At 39.6% G+C, this 21,022-nt stretch overlaps 2 protein-coding genes across 3 annotated transcripts in view; one reads left to right on the plus strand and one right to left on the minus strand.

Moving 5' to 3' along the window:
- Positions 1 to 1,959: 1,959 nt before the first annotated feature.
- The window catches only part of Rgk3 (Rad, Gem/Kir family member 3), a 38,461-nt gene continuing 19,398 nt past the window's right edge, over positions 1,960 to 21,022 (plus strand). The window contains exons 1-2 of one of the 2 annotated variants that reach the window (XM_018104164.3): positions 1,960 to 2,552; positions 16,031 to 16,442. In XM_018104164.3, coding sequence (XP_017959653.1) covers positions 16,236 to 16,442 — 207 coding nt within the window. In that variant the 5' untranslated portion in view covers positions 1,960 to 2,552; positions 16,031 to 16,235. The remainder of the gene's footprint in view (positions 2,553 to 16,030; positions 16,443 to 21,022) is intronic. The other variant, XM_018104165.3, reaches the window with a different exon arrangement.
- Positions 17,547 to 18,897, minus strand: LOC108653563 (uncharacterized). The gene has a single exon (XM_018104169.3). The coding sequence runs from the start codon at positions 18,710 to 18,712 to the stop codon at positions 17,693 to 17,695; it is 1,020 nt and encodes a 339-aa protein (XP_017959658.1). The 5' UTR covers positions 18,713 to 18,897; the 3' UTR covers positions 17,547 to 17,692.

The raw sequence follows: 21,022 nt of genomic DNA on the forward strand, positions 1-21,022 counted from the left end.
ATCTACACACACTATTGATAAGACATGCTCACACCTGTTCAGGCTCCTTGGCCAGCGCCAGAACCTTCTGACAGCTTTTGACTTACTGTCAAGAGCTTTGTTTGGCCCTGTCCTGACTTGGCTTTGGTTTGTTTACATGCCACAAGCTGTGGCACGCTCAATCATAATACAATTTGACATATTGTTGCATGTTCGCAAAAGCCACTCACACACACACACCATACCTAACGTGGCGTATACGTAACGCAAAACGAAAAGGAAAAAAACCTTTTTGCAGCGATTAATCAAAGCTGACATTGGGTTCTAGCTGCCGTCCGCTGCATTTGCCAAATGAATTTTTGCTTAGTTTTTATACTTTTTTGGGTTTTCCTTCTATTTAAACTACAATTTGTTGGCAGCCACTAAAAGTTTGACTCAAGCGCTATAAATAAAAGAGCAGACAACGAGAAGAAAGGGAAGCAGTGCACTAAGTGCTTAAGACTTAATTAATGCAGAAAAATCTATATATAAATAAACATAAAATAAATGAAAAAAATGTAAAATATAAAAAAATATATGAATAAAATAAATGAAATAATTTATAAATTAAAAAAAGAAAATTATTAAAAATTATTTTTAGTACTTTATTTCTATTTTTCACTTTTTTTAAATCAATTTAAAATCTAATTTTTGTATTGCAAAAATATTAAATACATTTTTTTGTAATATTGCATTTATTTATATATTTTTTCTATATGATTATATGATAAACTTGTCTTACATTGTTATTTATAATCATATTTGTAATCATGAGCCATACAAATTGTTGTCCAACACGGCGTATGAGTAATCCGCTAAAACTAACTGCACATTCACCGGTACAAAGAGCAAATGCTAACACTATTCCACCCTAAATCTAAATATATCACACACACACACTCACCCATGCGTGCACACGCACACACACACACAAACATGTCAGGCCTATCAAAACGAATGAAATGATATGAGCAACGGTTAATCCCATCGCCAGAGCAGCGAAACTGGCAGCTGCAGAGCCGCCGGCAGCAGCTAATAAAATGTAAAAGGAATGCGAACACAAATACATACATATATAAATAAATACATAATAAATGATTGTCAGCATTTTCTGTTTTTCGATTTTATTTTTTGGCTCATAAACAGGCCAACAAAAAGGAAATAGAAACAAAGCTGCACATGAAACGGTAAATACGCTCGCAGCGACCGCAAAAAGACAAATGTAGCAGCAGCTGCACGGCAGACAAAGGCAGTAGCAGCAGCAGCAGCAGCAACAACAACAACAGAGATGACTATAACAGCATAAACAGTAGCAGCAGAGGCAGCAGCAGCAGTCACAGTGACCACAGCTGCAGCAGCAATAAAAAGAACAGCGACGTCAGCAGCTATATAAACTCTATGAATTGCAACTACAACAGAATAAGAATAAGTAACAGCAAAAGCAGCAACAACGTCAGCGTCAGCGCAAAAAAAAAAGCTAAACACCAACAGCAGTGCATGTGACAGCAAAAGCAGCAACAGCAATAAAAGTTGAGCCAGCAGCAGCGGCGTCAACGTCAACGCTAGCGCCAGTGCAACAAAGCTTTGACAATAGACGCAGCTAGCTGCAGTGCTGCTAACGTCGACGCCAGCGCCAGCGCTAACAAAGCAATAACCAAACAGCAACAGCAACAACAACATGCTCATGTAAGCGCCGAGCAGCGCCGTTAGCAGCGGCAGCGGCAGCAAAGTAAACAGACAGAGTAAAAACAACAATGGCAAAGCGCAAAGACAAACAAAGCGCATAAAACAAAAAAAAAGCTTTAGCTTTTAACGATGACGTGCTGAAGCGGCAAATGCATAGAAAGCTATTTTTTTTTTCAGCAGTATTGGTGTCGTCATCAAACCAAACGGTTCGAAGCGAACATGTTGCAAAGCACACAGCAGAGCAGAGCAGGCCAATGGGCAGCAGCGAATCGCAAGGCTCAAACATACGACGGCGCTTGAACGAAACGGATGCGAACGCGCAAATCGGAACGCAAATCGGAAACTAACGGCATATCAAAGAAACACACAGATTTGCGCGCCAAACGGCACGAAGAATTCAAAAGAATTCGGAGAAAATTACTAAAAAGCAAAAAATCACAGTTAATAAAAAATAAAGTGAGTGTATAAGTATATATGTATGTGTGTGCGTGGCAATAAATTTACAATATTTGCTTTAAATTTTACTTTCGTTTTTCATTTCGCTCATTTTTTTCGCGAAATTATTCGAGTGTAAGAAATTTGCTAAAAATAAATAAAGGAAAATAGAATACAACAAGTGCATAAATTCATATGTATTTATACGTGTGTCGCATTGTGTGTGAGTGTGTGTGTTTGTGTTAATACATATTATCGACCAAATATATAGAAAGGTTGAGCAGCGCGGGCTACATTAACTTACCACTTTTTGTTGTTGTTGTTGTTGTTATCAATTGGCCTGGATATTGAGCGAGAGGTTCATTAACTGGCAGCAGGCGTCCACATGCCACGCCCACAACAGCTCTAAACAGGTGATGAGATATTTGAAATAAATAAATTTATTGTTTCTCTATTCTTCTGTTTTTGTTTTTGTTATTTATTTTATTTTATTTTATTTATTTTTCTATTGCTCTGTGATTTGTTTGGCTTTTGGCGGCGCCACGCTTTTCCTGCCTAGTTTTTCCGGCTCTTGAACATTGCGACGCTTAAATTCATTTGCTCATTTGGCAAGTCCCTAAATATATTACACACTCGAAATAAAGGGAGCGGACCAAACAAATACCGAAACAGCAGCAGGAAAAAAAAAACAAACAAAAAAGAAACAAATTCGAGCGTTAAATGAAGGAAAACCAGCATAAAAAAAATCGCTCATACGCAACGTTGACCGCGCACCCTTAGGCTACGACTGGGATTGTGGGTGGTTGCATTAAGTATGCCGAACCATTTGGCAGCCAGAGTTTATGGCAAGCCGCCGTGTTCTTTTTTTTTTTTTTTTCCTTTTAAGTCGACTTTCGACTCTGAGCGTTAAATAAATACATTTCGCAATGATTATGTCGGCTGTAAAGCATTTTGGCAATCCTTGGGGGTGCCGTAAAGCACTCGCCGCCGATTGCAATCAATTTTAATTCAGCACAACAACAGTCTCCTGCTGGGGCTAGTCAAGCATGCCAGAGTGTCGAGGCGTAAGAGAATTTCCGACTTTTCTTTTGGCTCTAAACCATTTCAAGTGGATTCAATCAGATTACGGCCAAAGGGAGAGTTCAATGGGGTTGGCCTTTGCTTGGGCACACTTTGAATTTGACATTTCAATTGCAATTGATTTCAATAATGCTAATAATATGTTGCATATGCCTAACATAATGTTATTTAACAGTGCGCTTCACTGAATGCTAAGCTGCAGCAATCAAAACTAAATTTATTTTTATTTATTTATATCCGTTAAGTAGAGTACTGTTAAATGAAGTTATGTTATATGATCAAACATATATTAAGAAAATATTTAAATATAACATAAGGCTATTAACAGTAACAGCAAGAGCTAGTATATATAACATATTATACTATACTATAGTATACTATACTATAACTGTTAACAGCTAGTTACATTTGATATCACCATAATTCAGCGCTGTTAAATAACATTCCTCTGCTGTTCTATGTTATGCAAATGTAAATGTAAACTACGCTCTAATCGCAATGTGAACCGTAATTGATTTATCTACATTGTTTATGGAAAACAATTCAATTAGCTAATTTAATGATGCCAGCCACATCTAGAATCTCTCCATTCAATTGGCTTGCACTATAAAAAACAAACGATAGCAGAAGTAGAAGAAGAAGAAAAACACTTGCATAGCTAATGAAACGAATGGCAAACAAATCCCTCGGGCACGGAAACAAAATCCTCTCGGGCATAATCAAAGTCTGTCTGGGTCGTCTGTCTGTCTGTCTGTCTGTCGCTCGGGTTTCCGCACGTTGACACCACAATTACAAAATCCAATCACAACAACAACAGCAACTGGCAACAACAACATGTGGCATGAACTGCTGCTGCATTTGCGGCACATTCGCTGGGGCAGTTGGTTTGCGGCCAACGTTTTGTCAATTTGACTAAAAATGCCAATTGGCACGCGACGACGCAACCACAGCTACGGCCACGCCCACCTAGCCAATATCAGCCCATACTTCTAGTGGAGGCGTGGTGGCTGCATAACTTTTATGTCTGATATCAAATTTGGCCCAGCTAATTCCATTTGCTTGTCCACTGAGCCTCTGTAAATTGTCTCTCTTTCACTCCCACCCACACTCTCTCACTCCCACTCTCTCTGTCATTACCTCTCTTCCCCCTGCGTGTTCCATGTGTGTGTGTGTGTTTCGCCCAAATTCCATTTTGCATTTTGGCCTTTGGGTATTCCGAAAATTGTAAATTCAATTAAAAGCAGCCGCAAAACAGCAGCAGCAGCGGTAGCTACAACAGCAGCAACATCAGGCGTTGCACGTTGAACAGGTACAACACACTTAAGCATGTTGCATGCAACAGCAGCAGCAGCTGCAGCAACAGACGAGGCACCTGTAGTTGCTGTTAAGGGGCCACTAGAAGCAGCAGCTGCAACTAGCTCATAGAGTGTGAGAGAGAGAGAGATAGAAAGAGGGAGAGTACTAGAGCTTGCTTTGGACTTTTGGTTAGCTCTGAAGAGCTGCAAAACTGCAAAACTGAAGAGCTGAGGAGCTGCCTCTGCTGTTAGCTATTTCGCGGCATTGTATTTTGGCCAAAATGCAGCTAGAGCCAACCAAAGTGCTCTCTGCCGGGTGTGTGGACTCACTGAAATCGATTTGCCTTGGCCAGAGTAGATCTGCCATAGTTTGTAGAGGAACTCTCATTAGTTTAATCAAGATTTTATTTATTTTTATTTATTTATTTATTGTTATCAAGAATTAATTCTAAATAACAATTTGTTAGGCCAGAACGACAAAGGCCTTCAGGCATAATTTAATCAAGATTATTAGATATTATTATATCAAAATTGTGTCCCATATAATAATAATATCAAGCTAAAAATAAATGTACAATATTTAAATTGACTTGATTGCTTGAGTCACATTAAAGGTATAATCAAAGTGAATTTTCGGTAATCTTTTCTATTTATAAAAAGTTTGCACTATTATAGTCTTTAAAATTTTTATATATCAGCTCTTTCTCTATCACTTAGTTCCTTGTTTATATTCTTCAATCCACAGTTTTAGAGGCACTGCTACGATCTATTGCAGTTTGAAAGTAACTCGCCCTATATTTATAGAGTATTTTGTAGTTGCTTAGACTTTAGTTCCAGTCTCTGTCCCTCTCCCTCTGCCTCTTCCTCTCCCTCTCCGTCTCCCTCTTGCTGTTATCCATTGTAGTTGACACTGCCTGCGAGAGACCTGCATAAACTATGCCCTGCCCATCCACCTGTTTCGCCTCTCTCTCTCTCTCTCTCTCTCTCTTCAACTCCTGTTCCCTTGCTGCTGCTGCTTCCATTTCAGAATTCCTCAACTTTGGCGTATTTTATGCGCCCAGTGACGGGGCGTGGCCACAGCTTCCGTGTGTGACAAGTTCCGTTGCTTCACTTTGAACTATGTTTGCCTTGAGTGTGTGAGTGTTATGTTGTGATATGTCCGTGTGCGTGTGTGTGTGTGTGTGTCTGATGTGCTTCAAGTAGTATGCTCGACGTAGCTAGATACGTGACTGTGGCTAAGACTTACAGCGAATTTCCGCATTCTCGAAAATAAACGAGAAAGAGAAAAAAAAAGAACTAGCCAAATGTTTAGATAAGCGCAGGCACCAAGGATGCGGCAGGACACTTGCCAGAACACTTTATTCGCAACTGTGTAGAAGACCATGGCAAACATGCAAAATTGCACAAACACACACACACACAGACGTACGCACACACATAGATTAGCAATTGCTGCAGTTGCTCAAGCAAGAAAGGACAAAAATAAAATATATACATATAATATATATTATACTATATAAATGAATTATGTAGATATATAATATAACTAAACGCAGCTCAAGTTACTGGCAAGTTGCCATATATATATATACTATATATACACATACATACATACATAAACTAAAATTTTCGCAGGCGCCCAAAGGACGCCTTCGATTTGTTGCCAATTCGTGCAGCAAACTGCATTAAATAATTGGAATTGGAATTGGAATTGGAACTGGATCTGGAACTGGAACTTAGTGGCCCTTTCAGTTCCGGTTCTCGTGAGGCTAGCGGCTTGGACAATAACTAATCCATCTAATCGATAAACCACTTCAACTTTCAGCCAAATGACAGCCATGTCCTGCTCAGGGACTTCACATATGGAAAGTCCTCTTAGAGTAGTAAAAAAGAAGAAAGGAAAAACACAATCGAAAAGCAGACGGAGGCCATTTTTTTGGTATAATCAAAAAATATAGATAAAAGAAGTTGAATGGAAAACTCGACTTGAGGCGAAAAATAGAAAACAATAGATGAATGAAATTTGTGGTCGCTGAAAGGAAAAAGCTAAGCAAGCAAAAATATCCTGTTGCTCGAGCTCAATGTTAATAAAATGTGCAAATACTTAGAATACTAAATACTTAGAAGTAGCTGCTGCACCATAGGCGCTGGTAGCTTTGTGGATAGTAGTAAAAGCTTGCCCAAGAATAGTTTTTTTTTTTATGTAGTCAACATTTTGTATAGCTTTTGTTGTTTGACTGAAAAGAAAAGTGTTTGGCGCCTTTTTTAATATTGAGAATCGCATAGAGAGGTAGTAGCTTAAAGCAGTCAGGCGCAATTGCTTAGAGAGACGTTGCTGCAGCTTAGCTATGAACCGAAGCTAAGTCCCTTATTTATATAATAGATGTATATGTGATAAAATATAGTATATTTGATATACAAATATAATTATCTATTTATTTATATATACTCGTACAGAATATTTATAGTTAATTGATTTGGAGATTCCATAAAAATTAGATGAGCTCAATTAAATAAAAAGCAGATTGGAAAAAATAAAAATATAATAATAATAATTGAAGTTGCCAGGGAGCGAGCGCAAAGCAAACAAAAACAAGAGGAGCATGTACACACACACACACACACACACACACACACAGGGGGAGTGGAGTGTGTGTGTGTGTGTGCCAAGTGTGTGAAATCAAACGCAGCAAAGGACTCTCGACATATGGGGCACAAAGCCGAGGCATATGCTTTTACATACATATATATATATATCTCTATATATATAAATATATGAGGAAGTTAGATAAACACACTCGTAAAATCAGCCTGTCAGGCATACATACACACACACACACACACACACACACACACACACACACACACACACAATTAGGAGCAATAAACTGGCTTTGCAGCAAAGAAGAAAACCAAAGAATTTTCCAATTTATTTTGCGCTCAAGTTAATTATGACATACGTACATTAACACAGATTTTACAAAGGATAAGGCGAGGCAGCACCATATAGAGAGGGCGTGGGGTGGTGCAAAGCTCAAGGAGGGCGGGGGGCGGGCTGTGCAGAGCTGTCAAAAAAACTAAATGAAGTGAATTTTTGTGTAAACAGCTGTGCCAAAGACAAAATAAAACAAGAGGCACAGAAAGAGATAGAGGGAGAGAGAGAAAGAGAGAGAGAGAGAGAAGTAGATAAAGAGAGAGGAAAGATATTGTTGAAAGCGCCTTCAAGTAGAGTATATAAAATATTCAAAATATATATAGTGAAAGGCAGAGGGAGAGAGAGAGAGAGAGAGAGCATGTAGGCGTGTGAGAGAGTGAGTTGGCAATATAGCTACATGTGTCATAATAAACATAAAAGACGTTAACTTTAAGCTAAGCAGACGCCAATTTGTGCCAGCAGTCGACGTTGTTGTTGTTGCTGTTGTTGTTGTTGCTATTGTTGTTGTTGCTGTTGGCTCGTCAATTTGTGCAACGTTTTGGAAAATCTTTGACAAAAATAACATTTAGCCCCATTAATTTGCCTTTGCTCCTCTGGCCACATCGATTTATTGAACTGTATGAAGCTGAATGTCTATAAAACGGAATTTATGTTGTTTTTAGGTCACATTTAAAAGGAAATATGTTTTGCTGAAATCTTACATGACTTACAGCATTTTAAATTTGACTTCAGTTGAGCTAAAAGCAGGAGGCTATAATAATATTTTGTCTGTGATTTTAGCTAACTGGTTCTTGACTTACTCCTGCATTTACCTCTATGCATATTCCTTAATCACTTTCTCGTTCTTAGAGTTTAGTTTGTTCTGTTGCATATGTATATATGCAAAGTCTTACTACTAAAAATGGAATTTGATTTGTGGCTTGGTTTATGATTTCAGTTGAATTTCTTGCTGCCTCATAAAACATTTTTGGTTGCCTCGGTTTTATGCAATTTTCTAGATTTTCTATTAGCTATGAATTTGTGAATTTATATTTACTTTGCTTAGCTATTTACTCATTATTGCATGCATTCAATTTGACTTGAAGAATATTTCTGTAGATAGGAAAAATATGAAATATAGAAATTCAGTAAAATATAAATTGAACTAGTTGACTTTTGTTATTCTTTTCTATTCCTAAAGAGCTTAAATTGATATATGCTGAAATTGTCATATATATATCACATGCATATTATACACATGTAGAGCTATACATAAATATATATCTCATACAAACATAAAGTCTTAAACAGTGCAAAAAGTCAGAAAATTTCTATAGAGCACTCGAAGAACGTAAATCAGGAGATTGTCACATTAAATGTCTGGTATTTCCCTGTTATCAATAGACGAGCTGTTGGGCACTGTGCGCCCCGCCAATATGACTCATTGTCTGCCCACGCGCAACAATTAAGCGACATTAAAAAATTTCCCAAAAAAAGAGAGGAAAAATGGGAAAAATCTACGCATTTCCAGCATTTGATGTCATGCTCTTTCTGTCTTTTCGACCGCTAAAGCTGTGAGAAATCAGTTCTTGGGGACTTAAGTGCGCTGTGATTATGTCAGAGCAGCGATCAAAGTATAGTCGAAATATATAGCAGACATATTTAACGATATATATGTGTATATATCTGAATACATTTTTATATGCACGCGTGCCAATGGCTTCAGCTTGCGATGTTTTTCTTTCAACATTTTTCTAAATATACAAATACTTGTCAGAATTAAATGCATGGAAATTTATTTGGGCAGCAACAAACTGTGTTGTTTTTATTGACAAATGAAAAAGAAGAAGAAGAAGAACGAGAAGGAGAAGAAAAATTGGCCAACTAACAACAATTTGATGACAAAACCTAAAAACGAGACAGAGTAATTTGTGGCGCTGGCGTACGCGGCGTATGAGTAATAAAAATTTGTTTTTCTCCCACCCAGAGGCAGCAGCCTCGAACAAACCGCGAAGAGTCTCAAATGATAATGTCAATGTTAATGCGAATAAACATGTTGTTGTTCACGCACAGAAATATTATAGAAAAACAGCAGAAGATGAAGATGAAGAAGAAGAAGTAGGTGGGAGAAGAAGCAAAGCAGACACATACATGTACATATATATATGGAAGAGAGTGAGCAGTACAACAAAAAGCGTCGGGCGGGACTGAGCAGAGCTGTGAGTGAGGGCGGGCCTGAGGGGCGTCTGGCCTTCCGGCATAGGCATCCGCACAGCCTTCTGACCTTTGTCACACAATGCCACATGTTGCCAGCTCTCCATATAGATATATATGTACATATATGTATATATATGTATATGTATATGTGTGATATCCCTGCCTGTTGCCTGTTGCCTGTCCCTCCCGCCTCCTGCTGGCTGTGCCTATGGCTCTGTCTTAGTTGTACCCCATTGAAATTAATTTTATCGCCTCGCATGCAACAGGTGTGTAAGTGCGTGTGTGTGTGTGGGTACATGGCCATGAAAACAAACGACAAGCGACAAACGCCCTTCAACAACAGGCAACAAGCAACAAGCAACAGGCAACAGTTGAGGCATAAGAAGAACATGAAGCAACTTGTTACCCAATGCACACGCAACAGTTGAGTCCCAGATACGCACACACACATTTATACATGATATACATGAACACATACATACATACATATATGTATATAAGTAGCTAACATGATTAGGCTTAGCATATTTGGGGAATAACTTGAACTTTAAGTTGTTTTGATGTTTGCGCTCGCCAGCTTTACTTAAACTCTCAGTAACAATACACACACACACATACATATATACATTTACATACATTAGAGTTTAGCATTTAATACATCATATAGAATTGAAAAGTATTTTTAGATTTTTTTCTAACCTCACATAAATATTTAAGCTGGTAAATAAAGACCTAAAGCTGTTTGCTCCATGGCCGGGCTTACAATTTTTCTGATAAAATGTTTTTTTGACCAGGCAAAGAAGTTTAAAGAAAACGGTTTTGGGCATCTTGTTAGATGTTATTTTTACATAACATAAGTATCTATTTGTATAAGACTTGAACATGTTTTTGTTGTAGTAAATCCAACTGCTTGGAGTTGAGTTGGAGCTGCTTAAGAAATTAGAGCACAAGCGCTTCAATTATTACATCTCTAGCTTATATATTTATAATTTTCTTCGAGCTCTAATTTGTACAAAATTTCTTTCATTTTATTAACTCTGTTCAAGTTTTGGCCAAGTTATTTAAATAGTTTATATATACGCAAAATATGAAAGATAAAATGGAGGAGAATGCCGCCGTGATCTACTTTACTCTAACGATAGCAATGTAAAAGTAAACTATGGAGATTTTATTCAAATATATTATATTCCTTATCAATCCTTATAAATCCTTAAAGTTGATAAGCTTTCAAAAAGGCAATCAGTGATTAACATGAGAATGAGAAACAAAGCAGAGTCATTTGATATATGTATATAGAGCCTAACTGCTTCAGTCTAGTCTGAACTTCCCGCTCACATTCTCACACACTCGCTTTAAGTTTAATGGAATCCCTTAGAGCTGCTTATGCTTGAAGGACTACAGCTAGAGCTCTTGGCTGCCAAGTGTGGCATAGATTTCGAAGCTTGCAACTTTTTGGCAAACGTTGACAGGTGTCACAAGGCTCGGCTCAGCCGGGGCTTAGCTCGCACACATTTGATTGACTGTGGCACACGTCATAGTTGGCATGGCCAGAGCATGCGATATCATGCGGCACTTATCGCCTTTTGTCAGCTTTATCTCAATGATAAAAAATATCACCCCCCACGCACTACTCGAGTGCGAGTGTGCCACTGTGTGTGTGCGTGTGTGTGTGTGTGTGTGTGTGTGCTGCTGATAGCTTCGAGTAGCTGGGAATCGGGCACAGCTGTCAGCGCTTGAATGTGCATCGGAATGTGTGGGCCGTGCTGGCAGCAGCTGCCGCTTCAATGAACTCTCGCATCAACCCTACCGCCTGCCACCTCCCTCTCCTCTAAAAGGTGAGCTGATTAACCAATATGTGGGGCCAAATATTTGAGTTGGCATCAAAAATATGTTAATAGACCGCTACAATGTTTGTTTTTGTGTGTTTTTGCTATTGTTTCGTTATATATTTTCTGGTTGATAAAAAATGTTGCCGAAAACGCACCATGTGGCATTCCCTCCGATGAAAAACCATCCCAAAATCTTCTTCACAAGCCGCAAATCTGCTATAAAAGGACAATGCACACACACACACACACACACACACGCACACACACGCACTCATTTATACACGGTTTTCGTCTTGTCTTTGGGTCTTGCGTGCCTCTGGCCAATCAAGACTATTCAGCGGACATTGTCGGGCAATTAGAGGCGTAACAGCCGCCCAGTTCATCTAGTTGTCTTTTTGGTCCTTTTTTGCTGCTGCTGGGAATGCAAACAAGCCAAGCCCAAACCCAAGCACAAACCCAAGCCCCAAGCCCCAAGCCCTAAAACCCATCTGCAACACAGTTTTATGCACGAGCGACTGGCTTTGGCCTCAGCTTTAGCCTCAGCCTCAGCTTCAGTCTCTGCCGCTGCCTCAGCTTCAGCTTCAGTCTCTGCCGCTGCCGCTGCCGCAGCCGCTGCCTCTGTCTTCACATCTGGGCATCTATTGTATCCCTTTTTGCTGCTTTAAATGCATCGTTGGGTTTTCCCGTAGCAAATCAAGCGTAAAGTCACATTGACAATGCTTGTCAAGAGAACGAGGTGAGCCGAGAGAGAGAGAGAGAGGGGGAGAGAGAGAGGGAGCGACAGCGGGAGAAACCTTTTTCAACTGCTTACCAAGTTTAAAGAGCTCGCTTTGTATTATATTAAGCATACGCCGCGTGCGCCAAGCATAAACTTTTGCTGCATTATTTACCTACTTGCCCTTTGTGTGTGTGTGTGTGAGTGGGTGTGAGTGGGTGTTTCGCTTTGCATTGGCTTCTCAGCGTCACTTGACAAGTGCCACCAGCTGGCAGCTGGCAGTCAGCGCAAATAAACGTGCGTTTTTTTTTAATTATTTACGTTTTAATCATTTCTCTAACAAAAAGTTAATTACTATAAAATTTTACAAGGAAACGGCCAAAGAGCGAGCCAAGGAAAGCACCCAACAACGAAATGAAACAAGCCAGCAGTGAGGTCCTTGAATTGGTCGCCCAAAGAAGTTAAGCTTAAGGTTGTTGGGAGTGTCTAAAAAGTTGACACTTTGGGAAGTTGAGAAGGATACAGCTTCGTGGTTGCAGAGGGTTTCATAGTAGTATACATAGTTTATTAAAATATATGAAAGGCAAGCTGGAATAGATCTAGGCATCTCCTCTACTTGATTATATGTTTATTTGCATAAGTGGAATTCATTTATGTATTGAGATTCCATAGAAATAATACATTCTCAATCTCTATTCAGCACAATCAATAAATGTCGATGTATTTACGAATAAATAAATAAAGCTTTTGGTTTTTATATTGGGCTTATTCAGAGCATTAAATAACATAGTACTTGAGACCAGAGTAGATCTATTATCAGCTGTCTGCTTAATTTGGCTGAATGAAAGAGAATGAAATAGGGAAGTAGAGAGAATGAATTTAGCTTAGCCTTATAGTATTTCAATATCTACAAAAAAAAAAATTGCAAAAATTAAAGAAAGCGATTTTAAGAGGAGAACTCGATATCAGAAATTGTTATTGTTTTTTTCTAATTTTTGTAGGGCTATAAAACTTTGAGGAAAACAACAAAAACCCTTTAAAAAATCTATAAAATTTCTGATTTATTTATTTATTTTTAACATTTAATTTCATTTAAATTAGAAACATTAAAATCTATCAAATTACATATTCTGTCTAAGCACCATAAGTACTTTCATGTAAATTGCATAAATTGCATAAAATTACGTTCAACTGCTGCTAAAATGTGAGGAATAAAAGTAGTTATAAATGGCTTTGACTTGAATTATACAAAGTTCTAAGAAGCTGAACTGAGAACTATAATGTCAGCTAGATATCTGGATGCACCCTTACTGATGTTCTCCCCCTCTCACTCTCCCTCCCTCTCTCTCTGTCTCACTCTCTGCCTCCCCCTGTCTCTTTCAATAGAGCAGGCACTTTTGCAGCTGACAGCTCGTTAAACTGTTTGCCAGCGACTGCTTCAGTTGGCAGCTGCAAATGCTGCGGGGCCAAAACGACTTTGAAGCGTAATTCGATTATGCAGTGGCCAGGTTGGCTCGATTCCTGCAAGCCAAGACAGAACTATAAACAAATTGCCAGCAGCTTATGCTGCTGCCACATAGCGAAGCAGTCCAAAGAGATTACCAATACGTTTTGATTGCTGATGCCCAAGAACTCTGGACAAGCATCCAGAGGCGTCTCCAATATATTTCTTTTCGAATCTCCCGCCGGGGTCTTGGCCAATAAATTCAATTTGTTTCTTAGTTTTGGTCTATGCGTCGTGCTCCTCCGGGGCTTAGAGCTGGCCAAGAAATGGATTTCATTTCATTTCATTTAGTTGCTGCGCCTCGCAAATGGCAATTAGTGTCAATTAAGCGAGGCAGGACTCGGCTCTGCTCAGTGCTGAGGACTTTGCGTTGTCTCTGCTGCCTTGCAACGGGCGACGCCTTCTCCAATAGTTGCAACACTTTGACGCCTGCCACTTGCGGCACTCCAGTTAGATCAACGCAAGAGAAAAGGGCAATCTTTTTTATTTGTTTATTTACAACATTAATTGTGAAATGTTTAAAGAAACGAGAAAACGAGAAAGTTCCGTTTGGTATGATGCAAGAGAAATAACACGAAAGCCAAAAGAAAGCAAAGCATATCCAAAGAACAATTTATTTATAGCATAAAAAACAACGTGATTAAACAACAGACACACTTAAGCACTCATACGAGAGCTCACACATACACACACGCACACACATCAGTTGTGTGCCTTTGTCTCTCAAGAGTTTCGACTACAGCGCGGGAATTCGATTAGCAAATCGATAGAGTTGGCAATACTAAGAAAAGAGAGAAGCGAACGCAGGGATGGAGGTGGGGCGCTCTGGCATGAGGGGTGGAATAAGCACTTATTGGAGCATTGTATTAAAAATAGAGCATGGTTCGTGAATACTACTTGTCCAGCATCAATCCGAGCAGAATAACATACATACATACATATATCTTAGTGATATGTATACAAATTTCAGTATGGTTGTAGCTCTTGATTCTCGGTTTCTTGTGGATGGACAAGTTGTATGAATTGTTTTTGTTTATGATGCTAAATGCTTTGAGCTCTAATTGATTCAATGTGATATAAATAATGGTACTGAAAACTAATTATAAATAGTTTTTGTATCTTTTTTTTAACATAGAGTTATATCTAGTTACCTAATATACCATTACCATTATTTTTTTTGTACGTCTTCTACTCGGAATCATAAAATTAGTTTTTAAGGCCCAATAAAATGACTCAAATATATGTTTTATTATATTCATTAATGAATAAATTTAAGCTTCTCTATTTAGGTAGAATATTTTTAAAAATCCTCGATATGTTCCATAAAAATAATAAATAAATAACAAATTTAATATTTAATTTGGAATTTCTTTATGATTTTGTTTACAAAAACACAGACACTGTAAAAATTCTGAAGCCATAAAAATAATATATATATACATATGTATATATATATTTCGTCATGCTCCATTGAATCGAATATAAATATAAAAGCTAAATATTTATATTTCTATACAAGTATCTTGGAGCAGTGCAGAGACCGTAAAATAATTCTAGAGCAATAAAAATGTTTATTTTAATCAATTAAATTGCACAGCTAAATATTCAATTAAATTGCTAATTGATGCAATTAATTATGCAAAGAGACAAACAAAATAATACAATTTAGTTTGCACAATCATTATTATTTGAATAGCTCTTCTGGAATATACTTTGTATAATTAAATTATATTTATTATATTTTGATAGCCCTTCAGGGCGAACAAACATTCGATTACAATGGCAAACAACAAATGTTGTTCAATTAATTTTCACATAAGTTGTTAATTAAATAAAGCATTTTCGTTGGGAAAACATGTTTCAAATATGCCTGTTCAAATATTTACACACACACACACACACACACACACACGCCCCAACCCCCCCCCCCCCCTCAGCGGGCACTTGAGTGCGTGAATTTTTACGCCGGATTGTGACCCAGTTTATGTGAAATGTTTTAAAAATACACAACGAATGGATGGGACCGGGAGGGAGCGAGGGGAAGCCTATGTTTAATGGCGTACAGCAACGAGAAAATTAAAGAAAAGTGAAATGAAATGAAATGAAAAATCACATAGCAAATTATGCTGCATGCGTCTGCCTCACACATTTCACTCAGCCAACGGCAAATTTTCGCTTTCATTTGCGTGTTTTATTATTATTATTTCTCTGTGTTTCTGTTGACAAGATGGCCAAGCAAATGTAAATCTAAATCTAAATTTATCAAAATAGTTGTTCTTTTTGTTTGCTGTTGTTTTCTGACATTCTTTGCTTGCTCCTCCTTTTGTTTATTTGCAGTCAATGCGCATTATGCACTCGCAGCAAGCGACAGCAGCAACCGCAACAAGAGCACCCAAATAGCTTTTAGCAGTTGTTAAACAGAAACGAAACGAACACACACCACAACAAGTACAACTGTAGCCACTGTAGTAGCCACCACTGCACCACAGTCCAGTCAAACCACACACAAGTCGAGTCGAGTGGAGTCGAGTGGAGTCGCATCATGGTGGACGACATTTCGCCCATGCATCATCGCATGCAGAAGAAGACGCGCAGCGCCTCGATCTGTGCCACCGGCGCCAGCATCGAGACGGTCATCCAGAACATGCCCTCGGGCAGTGCCACGCCCGAGGGCGGAACGCCCGGCTACAGGCGCCGCCGGCCGGCCACACGCTCCCAAAGCGCTCGCATCACATCGGGCGCCAGATCGGTAAGTATTATATATACAAATATGCATATATCTATATATACATATCTAGATCATCTAGAGCTTAGTCAGCTTTTGCTTTGATTTGTTTAAATATTCATTTGCCTCCAAGCAAGCGTAGCTGAGCACTTATTTATCTCGTAGTCCTTAGAGATGTGAGCGTAACTCGTGACACGAGCGTACAACAAATATTTATTGAGCAACCCTGGTTGGCTTGGCCTAGTTAAGTCGCGAGAATAATTGAAGTAATGCAAGCACGAGTTCAAGCTCGACCTAAGATATAGCTAATATGTGCATTACATTACTATATAATAGTAGATAATTAATGTGTCAAAAAGGAAATTTCTGGCGATTGATCGACTCTAGTTGGGGCGTGCTTCAAGTCACGAACTGAAGAGGACTATATACTATATGTATTTAAGGGGTAACTTTAACTGTGCATCGCATGAAAAAAGAAAGTTGGAATGAAACCCTAATTAAGTTAGTTAAATAAAAACATTGAGAGTAAAAGAAAAACAACAAGTTTTGCACCCATCAACAAGTTTAAGCTGCAAGAGCCGAGGCAAGTTGAAGTTGAAGTTGAATAGTTCTAAAAACATTTATTAGCACTTCACTGAAGATAAAATAATACTCAACTAAGAGCTGGCTATTTAAGCACTTTAATTGGAATATTTATAAAGAGAATTTAATGCTGGAATAAATTCTAGTAGTAAGAAATGTTAGCTAGATACTAACTAAAAGCAGCTCTAATAAACCAGAGAATATATTCAACCAATAAAGCTGCCAAGTTAATTTATATGTTAGTCAAAAGCTTAGCCTGATGGTTTTCGGCTATAAATGCCACTAATAAAAACATACAGCTATAAACTTGGCTAAGTGATGCAGTCATTACGCCTTGTCCTGTCCAAAACTTGGCGAATGCAATTTTCAAATAGTTTTCAAGCACATCAAATCAAATGAATAACAGCATAATGCGTTTCCCTGGCAAGCACTTAAATGGCTATTCGCGCCGCTGGCCAGCAAAAAGAAGAGGAAGAGGAAGAAGCAGAAGCAAACTTTTGTGTTTCCTTTGACGCCTGCCACAGTTTATGAACAAACGATGATATATTGCGCTGGCAATGCGAACACTTTATAGAAATTTATCACGCGATCAACAAATGGTGCAGGAAACTGAAGTGAAATTTGATAAGCTCGAGCTGCCACGCCCCTACCCAATACCCAATACACAATACCCATACCCAGTTGCAGTTGTTTTAGCCAACGATATTCGTAGTTCTGGCCACAGAGGCGGACGTCGACACATAATTGGCCGGCATCAGGGAGGGACTGAGTGCGTATATCATGCGCTGGACGAGAGTTCGATCCTGTCCACGCACCGACTGGTACTCACGCAGCTGGGCCAGCCGTGAGCTGAGGTGGCTCAGTTCGAATGTCTCGATTTTCGGCGAATCGATGTCTTTCACCTCGTCCTTCTTCTTCATCTTCTCCACGCGACGCTGGCAACGGCTGAGCTGGGCGCGACGCTTGGCATCCGCCAGCTCACTGCTCTTGGGCGTGCTCTTTATCAGCTCCGGGCACAATGGAGTCGGACGCAGGCACTGGCAATAGCTCAGATTGTGCATCAGATAGTCGCCGAATTCCTCGCGCGGCTGCAGCATATTCTGATAGGTTTCCAGCGAGTCCATATCGCCCGGATCCAGGTGACGCGAATAGCAATCCAATTTCAAGTAGTGGCTATAGAAATAGTTGAACAGCTCCTCGGCCAGCTCCATGAAGAACTTGATCGGCTTGTGGAAGGCATCGCCCAGTATGAAGGGCGTCGGATCGTTCTGATCCAGCTTGTTGTATTCGCGTCGCAGCGACAGCAGATTGACGCGTATCGTGGCGAGGCCGCGGCTCATGGTCATGTTCGAGCCCAAGATGATCTGATAGTGCAGCTGGTATTTGCCGATCAGCACCTCCTCGGCATCGATGTTGCGCGGCTGCGGCTCACGGCAGAGGGCGTCCGACTGATAGCGCAGGTCCTGCGATATCGGAAACAGCTTGGCGGCGGCCAGACGCTGCAGACTGAGCTCACGCAGCCATTCCTTGTAGTAGCCCCTGTAGGCCTCGTCCAGCGCCAGCAGCTCGTTCACCACCTTGAATTCGATGCCATCGTGCTCGCGGTGCACCACCTGCATGATGGCCGTGCTGGCCAGCTTCCATCGCAGACCTGGCGAATTGTTTTGAATTTGACACTTTTTCCCATAGCGGTCGTCGGGGTTTCCATGCATTATTATATGGTTCGATAGTAGTCAGATCTTTGAGTGTGCTTTGTACCAATTCGTTCCCTCCCGCTCCCGCTTCCTCCCTCTCTCTGTCTCTCACTCTCTCTCGCTCTGCTTCTGTGTTAGATATTGAAGAATTTGTATTGTAGAGCAGAGTTGTTAATCGCTTGAAGGCCCACAGCCTACTGTGGGAAGTTCGATTATAGAGTAATCTGCCTTAAATTACATACACATATGTTGAGGTGATCCGAGCACTATTATGTATTAAAGTCTATTTATTCTATGTCGTTATCTTCCCTCTTTGTGTGTCTGGAGCACCATTTCTCTGCTAGTGCCACTATGACAGTCTGTCCATACTTGATTGAAGCGATTCTCTCTTTGTTCCTTCCGAACAGCAGAAGAGCATTCCAAGTATTTTGCATCTATTTCCTCTATGTATAGCTCGGCCTTATTGTATTCCTCGTTTATATAGGCATGCCAAATCAAATGAATCTCTTATACAATAATGTTTGCTCTGATATTCTCTTCTCATCTTTCGTTCGCCCTTCCAGTTTTCCTTCATGTTTCTGCCTCTTCTGCTTAGCATATTTGTTTGTGATTTTCTATTCCATTCTCTGTTCTTCCAAAATTGCCCTGAAATTCTTTTCGGCTACTTCGTTTGCTCTTCCATTTTCTGAGCATAGATCTTTCATATTGGTGGCTTTTTCTTTTAAACCTTTACTAAATCAGATTCCGTACTCTGGTTCCACAAATTTTCTCTTATTTTTAACAAGGCTAAACAACTAATTCATGGATTTTCTGTAAAAGTTAATAGTCCTCAGACAGATACATTATATTCTTCTTCTATGTACATATACATATAAAAGAGCTATAAGTTTGTCTTTTACGATCAGAGATTACTTTTATCTACTCGCTCATGCTCACATTCAGTATTGCTCCGATTTTCGCTCTATACGATCAGATAACTCTCCTCTTCTACAGTCCAGCCACAGACAGATTTGCTTTCATATCATTTCACAATGTTTATCGATTTGGCGGCAAATGCTCGCAGCCAAACAGTTGATGGCATTGATTGTGAAATCGGAATAGAGCCCAAGGGGGAATACGGCCGGCAGGCAAACGACGAGCAGGACAACAGTTTGACAGCCCAGGCAAGCTGGCAGGCAGTCAGGCAGTCAGGCAGCGAGGCACTCTGGCATTCAGGCATTGAGTTTCACATCATAACAAACCCGATACGTTGGCTAAATCGAAACGGAGGACAGCAGCGCTGACAATCTACTAAAGCGCTCCACGTGCCATTTAAGATCTTTGCCTGTCCCCAAACGGGACACTTTTGTGCCGTTTAAGCAGCGAGTGGCCCCACCATTATCAGCTACATCTGCATTTTGATTGAGGGTGCGAGTGTGTGCGAGCGTGTGTGTGTGTGTGTGTGTGTGTGTGCATATGAGTGTGAATTGAATTATGTGCTGGAGCTGAATTCAATTTTTGCACAAAGGCAACATCACGTGTCACATATGTATGTAACTACTACACACACACACACACACACTCACACACACGTCTGTCACACGTTGCGTATGCGTAATGCCCGGGTACGAGCATGCGAGCAAGTAAAGTCTGCACTGTCCTTGCCATACGTCCTGCTGCGTCCTGGCCTCATTAGCACTCAGCTTCGCAGCGATGTGCACTGCGCGCGCTTAAAGCTGCAAATGCCAAACATGAAATTTATGAGTCTGTGGCAAGAACTCGCACAAAACTCTGCAACATTTCTTTCTTTGTGCAAACACACACACACACACACAGATAGAGAGATAGAGAGAGAAAGACGCACTCACGCACACATGCTTACATGCTTACATACATGCCATTGTTACATGTGAGCACTGCGTGTGCTCTTCGCCTGTAAGCGGAATGTAAGGGACACTGTTTAGTGTTCTCTACTCTCTGGGAATGCTCGATGAAAGCGGGTATATACGACTGTATGAGTGAATTGAGGAGTGTAATAGAAGGAACCAGATTCGATTTGTATTGTATGTGTGGGAGTACTTATACTGTTTGTTTCAGATAACATACATATATATATGTAGTTGTATTAAAAAGTAAGTAAGTATACATATAAAGCTGATATATGAATTTATATATATTTTTTCTATTTATTAAAAACAGTGTTCATTCATAATAAACATTAAGCACGTGCATGTTGGCTGCTCTCTTTGCTATTCAATTGATTTTAATCTATTCGACAGCAATTCATTTAATTTTGTATAGTTTCTGGGGAAGATATATAGTCAATGCTTTATTATACTAATTTTGATT

Source organism: Drosophila navojoa, chromosome 5, assembly GCF_054131105.1.
Source record: "Drosophila navojoa isolate 15081-1374.11 chromosome 5, UAZ_NAV_1.0, whole genome shotgun sequence".
Classification (NCBI taxonomy): domain Eukaryota; kingdom Metazoa; phylum Arthropoda; class Insecta; order Diptera; family Drosophilidae; genus Drosophila; species Drosophila navojoa.